General features: G+C 30.8%; 1 protein-coding gene across 2 annotated transcripts; it reads left to right on the top strand.

The window, feature by feature from the left end:
• The first annotated feature begins 675 nt into the window (after positions 1–675).
• Positions 676–3,449, top strand: LOC120083688 (uncharacterized protein At1g08160-like). Of its 2 annotated transcripts, XM_090316575.1 has the most exons (3): positions 676–1,240; positions 2,403–2,540; positions 3,312–3,449. In XM_090316575.1, the coding sequence occupies exons 1-2, from the start codon at positions 720–722 to the stop codon at positions 2,524–2,526; spliced, it is 645 nt and encodes a 214-aa protein (XP_090172701.1). In that variant the 5' UTR covers positions 676–719; the 3' UTR covers positions 2,527–2,540; positions 3,312–3,449. The 2 variants fall into 2 exon arrangements, with proteins under 2 accessions (XP_090172701.1, XP_038895458.1); XM_039039530.2 differs by lacking the exon at positions 3,312–3,449 and having other exon boundaries at positions 2,403–2,873.
• The last annotated feature ends 1,362 nt before the right edge of the window (positions 3,450–4,811 follow it).

Genomic DNA, 4,811 nt, shown 5'->3' with positions numbered 1-4,811 from the left:
TTTGTTGTATAAAAGTTATATATATATACAAAATGCGTCTATTTTAAATAACTTGTCAAACGCATGTTTGTGCACACAACAAATTTTGCTTTACATAAACACATGTACACCTTTCTCAACCTAAAGTTTTCCTACTTTATAAATAAGATAATTCTAATGTTCAAACACTTTTAAGGTTAATAATTAAGGTATAGCTACATTTTTATAGAATTATAAATATAGTAAAATCTATTGGTGATAAACTATATGATTAATAGATCTCTACTAGTGATATAATCTATTGTTGATAGGTTCTGAGAGTTGGATCTAAATTGTACTATATCTGCTAATACGTTAAATGTGATTGTTATATTTACAACCACCCTTATAGAGATATATAAGTTCCTCACCCACCTCTAACCTGTCTACACGAAGCCCTATGATACCACTTGTTTTCCCCTCGTTTTATGCCATGTGGGATTCAATGCATAGATTTGATTATTGTAGCCTAATCCACATCCCCGACACAATAAAGACATAACCCAAATCTTGAACTGCCAGTAAACACAAGAAAAGCATCGTTAGATAGTGGCATATATTCCTGTACTCCTTAATTAAGCAAACCAAAACACACACACACATACTTCTTATAGTACTAATAATCAATATATATCCCTTCACTTGCACATTGAGAGAACAAATTTCAAAAACCAAAAGAAGTAAAAACTTGTTGAAGAACAATGAGAAGCACTACTACACAAGGAGAATCATCATCATCATCAACATCATCATCCGTTATTAGGGCGTCAAACCGAAGCTCTTATAGGCGACATGGAACGGTAAAACGCACGAGAATCATAAGGATCATAGGAAGAAGCTTGTTGTGTGTAATATTTCTTGTTGGTGTTGCAATTCTCACATGTTGGCTTATTGTGTTCCCTAAAACCCCACGTCTTAGGGTGGAAACTGGCAAAGTCACAGCCGATGGTTCAACTAATAGAAAGCTCAATGCCACTATAGTTTTCACTATCAAAAGCTACAACCCTAACAAAAGAGCCTCCCTTCATATGGATTCTATGAAGATGATAGTCAATGACTATATGGGGCAACCATTCTACTCCGCTATCCCTACCTTCACGTTGATGCCCCGAAACGAGACCGTCTTGACGCCCGTCATCCGTGTCAACTTCATATACCCATTTGGGCGCCCCGTGCATTCGGGATGGATACATCTTGAGCTTCGCTTCTCAGCTAAAATCAGGTATAAACATTTGACTTTTAAGATAGATATATAAAATGGACAGTTACAAATATAGACATTGACAAAAATATTAGCAGATATAATATAAAGTAAAAAAATTGTAAACATGGCCAAATTTAAATAGTCTATCAGTGATAGACCATATTATTGGTAGGAGTCTATCAGTGATAGACCATATCACTGGTAAGAGTCTATCAACAATAGAAGTCTATCGTTGATAAACCTGTCTATATTTACAATTTTTTTAAAATGATGTTATACACTTGGTTATTATTCTTAAAAATGCTACCAATTGCAACTACCCAATTTGGTTTTGTTTATGTTAATTAGAATCTTTATTTTTACTTTTAATTGTATTTCGGTTCGGAATTCAAAGGATAAATTCGTCAGATTTACCTCAATTTTAATCTAATAACTATTTTATTTTTTGTTTTTAGATTTTAAAAATTAAGCTTATAGGTAAAATAAGGTTGTGTTTGGATTAACTTTTGAAGTTTTTAATTTTGGAAATAAGTCATTCTGAGAAAAAAAAAATTAAAGTATTTGACACCTACTCTAAATAGTTTTTGAAAGGTATTTTAAATATATATATATATATATATATATTTTATCAATAGAGTTTAAATAAAAATATTCTTTTGAAAAACACTTTTTTCTAGGTCATTCCAAATAGGTCATAAATTTATTTCTTTCGTTATCTCTTCTTTCTAAGAGTTTTTTCAATATCTAAGCCAAAAATTCTCTCTCTAAAAAATTTTGTTGAAAATTAAACATGTTTTAATTAGATAAATTATAGATGAATTAATTTATGAGAGTTGGAAATATTAAAAGATGAGAGTTAATTAAGTATGTTAACGTAAACGTTAATTTAGTAGAGTTTCACATGAATTACGTGTAGGATTTTAATTGTTCTATGTATTTTTAATTAGAATGTGAGTTATGTATTTAAATTTATTCATGACAATCCTATAAATAGGATTGACATTGACATTGTTGATATATCTAAGTGTGCAAAGAGAGTTTAATCAAGAGTGTGAACTAAGTTTGAAGAGTCTTTCAATTAAAAGTATTTTTGTTTACTCTCAAATAATCGTTTGTTGGTTATTTATTTGTGAGTGTCCATCACACGCTTCCAATAAATTTACGGCTTTGTTAATTTCAGTTACATTTTCAACAAATGGACGTCGAAACCTCGATTACTCGAGATCTATTGTAACCACCTCTGGCTTAAGATCAATGATTCTACACCTAATTTTGATAATACCAAATGCAAAGTGGATCTCTGAGACACTTGAACTAGGTGTGTTATTCTTGCTTAATTAGATTTGTTAGTCTTGCTGAATAATTCCAAAAGATTTCTAACATAAAGTTTCAGTTTCTTCAGTTTAATTGTTTCTTTATGAATAGAAAGTTCATACAATTTTTTGTTAGAATAATGAAGAAGAATGGCATCGAAGATTTGAGACAGGTTGAGATAAATTTGCTTTGGGCAGAGCTGACAGAAATTATATATATAATCTGTTGTGAAGAAAAAGGGGAAAAAAAAATCATGAGCTTGTTTGAGAAGAAACGGCAAAGAAAGTCATTTTCTAATTGATAAAATATATAAAGTAAAGAATATTTCTTTCTTCCATTGCAGGTTTTATTTATTTTTGTTTTCTTTCTTCTTTGTCCATGAATGAACTTTTCCTATTATCTTTACACTAACCAAGAAAAAAAAAAAAGAAAAAATTGTAATAGGTAGAAAAAAAAGTAAGGATATTTGTAAATTTAGGAATGGTTTTCTAATGTAGGAAGAAAAAAACCGATATTGTTTTTCTTATTATTCTAGTTTAACCCTTATTTGTGTATCAATTATACTATATATTTTATATTCGGTATATCAGCTAACTGATATAGTTTACTTTTGATATATTAGTAAACTAATAAACTTTATATAAATTATAACATTTTTGTAATCTATATACTATGATTTTAGTTTTGTCATGGTGGAAGTTGTTTTTTTGTTTATTCTTTTGTTTTGATATGGAGTTGTTTTCATTCGATTAGTTCGATTGATTGTTTGATTTAGGTTTTGTTCACTACAATAATTTAGACCTTTTCCGACACTGAAAATCGTTGGGATTAGTCGAAAAGAGCGTCAGCGAAACTTTTTCCGACGGTCAAACAATCATCGGGCAGATCGTGGGCAAAGCCTCGTCGGCGTAACCTTCCCCAAAGGTATAACAGCTGTATCGTAGGAAAAAAACAGTTATCTCGAGGATGGAGAATGGGGCTTTTATGCCAACCCTAAACAACACCGCAAGGATAATTTGTAAACCCGACGGTCGTAAAAGATCGTCGGGATAAAAAAAATTGTCCGACGGTGCCATCGGGATAAATAATTATATCCCGATGGTGATAAATTAGTATCACCGTCCGGAGATATTCAATTATCTCGATGGTGACCTTGTACTGTCGAGATTTTGTATCTTTGTCTGACCCATGAACCATCGGGGGTTTGTTCATTAGCGTTGGAAGAAGATAAAAGACGTATTAAATTATGGTTTTCCCCAACCCCTTGTATCGTCGAGATTATATATTTAACCATTGGAATTACCTTTTTTTAATTCTTTATTTAAATCTGTTTTTTTTTTTTTTTTTTTTTTTTCAAATGTCATACTTGTTTGAATTTTACAAATATCATTCAAACTAATATAAAAATTGTCAAAATTAAGTAAATGTCTACAATAGTAAATAATATATAGAAAACATGTTAGAATTTCAAGTCTTAAACATACTATTCGTCTCAAATTAAAACAATACATTCACATATCTATATTTACTTACACAAATCAACTTAAAATTAAACATAGTTGTACTTAAAAACCAAAAAATTATTCTCAATCCCATTATACAAACTAATATAATTTAGCACAAACTGAAATTCAAACTCAACTTCAGAATTCCTCCTTACAATCCCCCCCAACTATTTAGCACAAATTGAAAATCAAACTCAACTTCAGAACACTAACTATACTTTACATAACTAACGTTTATGATGTTACCATAACTGCAGAAGAACAACGTACACAAATTTCTAATTAGTTTACTACGAAAGTTGAAGAGTTTATACCTAGTTCGATTTATCCCTCATGAGCTGTAAGAGCATAGCTTATATATCATCCATCTCTAATTGACTTTTTGCTTCCAGTTCGTCCAATCTAGCCAGTATAGTCTTTAACTCTTCTATCTTTTGTTTTTGCTTCTCTATAACTCTTGATGAGGATGCATTGGACGATGATTTACTTTTTTTTTTTTCATTTTTTTTACCCTTTGGTGTCCTACCAAGGCCCACTCCTGTGCCCAACATCTGCTCGCATATTTCTTCTTCCTATATTGGTTCAGACCCTTCTTGGTTGGAGGCTTCTCTCAGCTCGACCAATTGACTCTACATCGATAATTAGGACTAATTATTATATGAAAATTGTATATAAATAAAGTTACATTGTGGAATAAACACTTACATATGCTTCATTAGTGGCCTGATTAACAAAGGACTGGTCACTCTTTTAGTGTGTTTGCTTGAATA

This window comes from Benincasa hispida, chromosome 8, assembly GCF_027475165.1.
Source record: "Benincasa hispida cultivar pf3 chromosome 8, pf3_genome.v1.1, whole genome shotgun sequence".
Taxonomy (NCBI): Eukaryota; Viridiplantae; Streptophyta; class Magnoliopsida; order Cucurbitales; family Cucurbitaceae; genus Benincasa; species Benincasa hispida.
Note: the sequence above shows the minus strand (reverse complement) of the source record. Positions and strands in the feature narration are given on the sequence as shown.

Excerpts from the sequence above, each read along its gene's own strand:
- LOC120083688 (XM_090316575.1), top strand. The coding sequence starts at position 720 with ATGAGAAGCACTACTACACAAGGAGAATCATCATCATCATCAACATCA. Across the intron at positions 1,241-2,402 it reads CGCTTCTCAGCTAAAATCAG|TTACATTTTCAACAAATGGA; the intron begins GTATAAACATTT and ends TGTTAATTTCAG.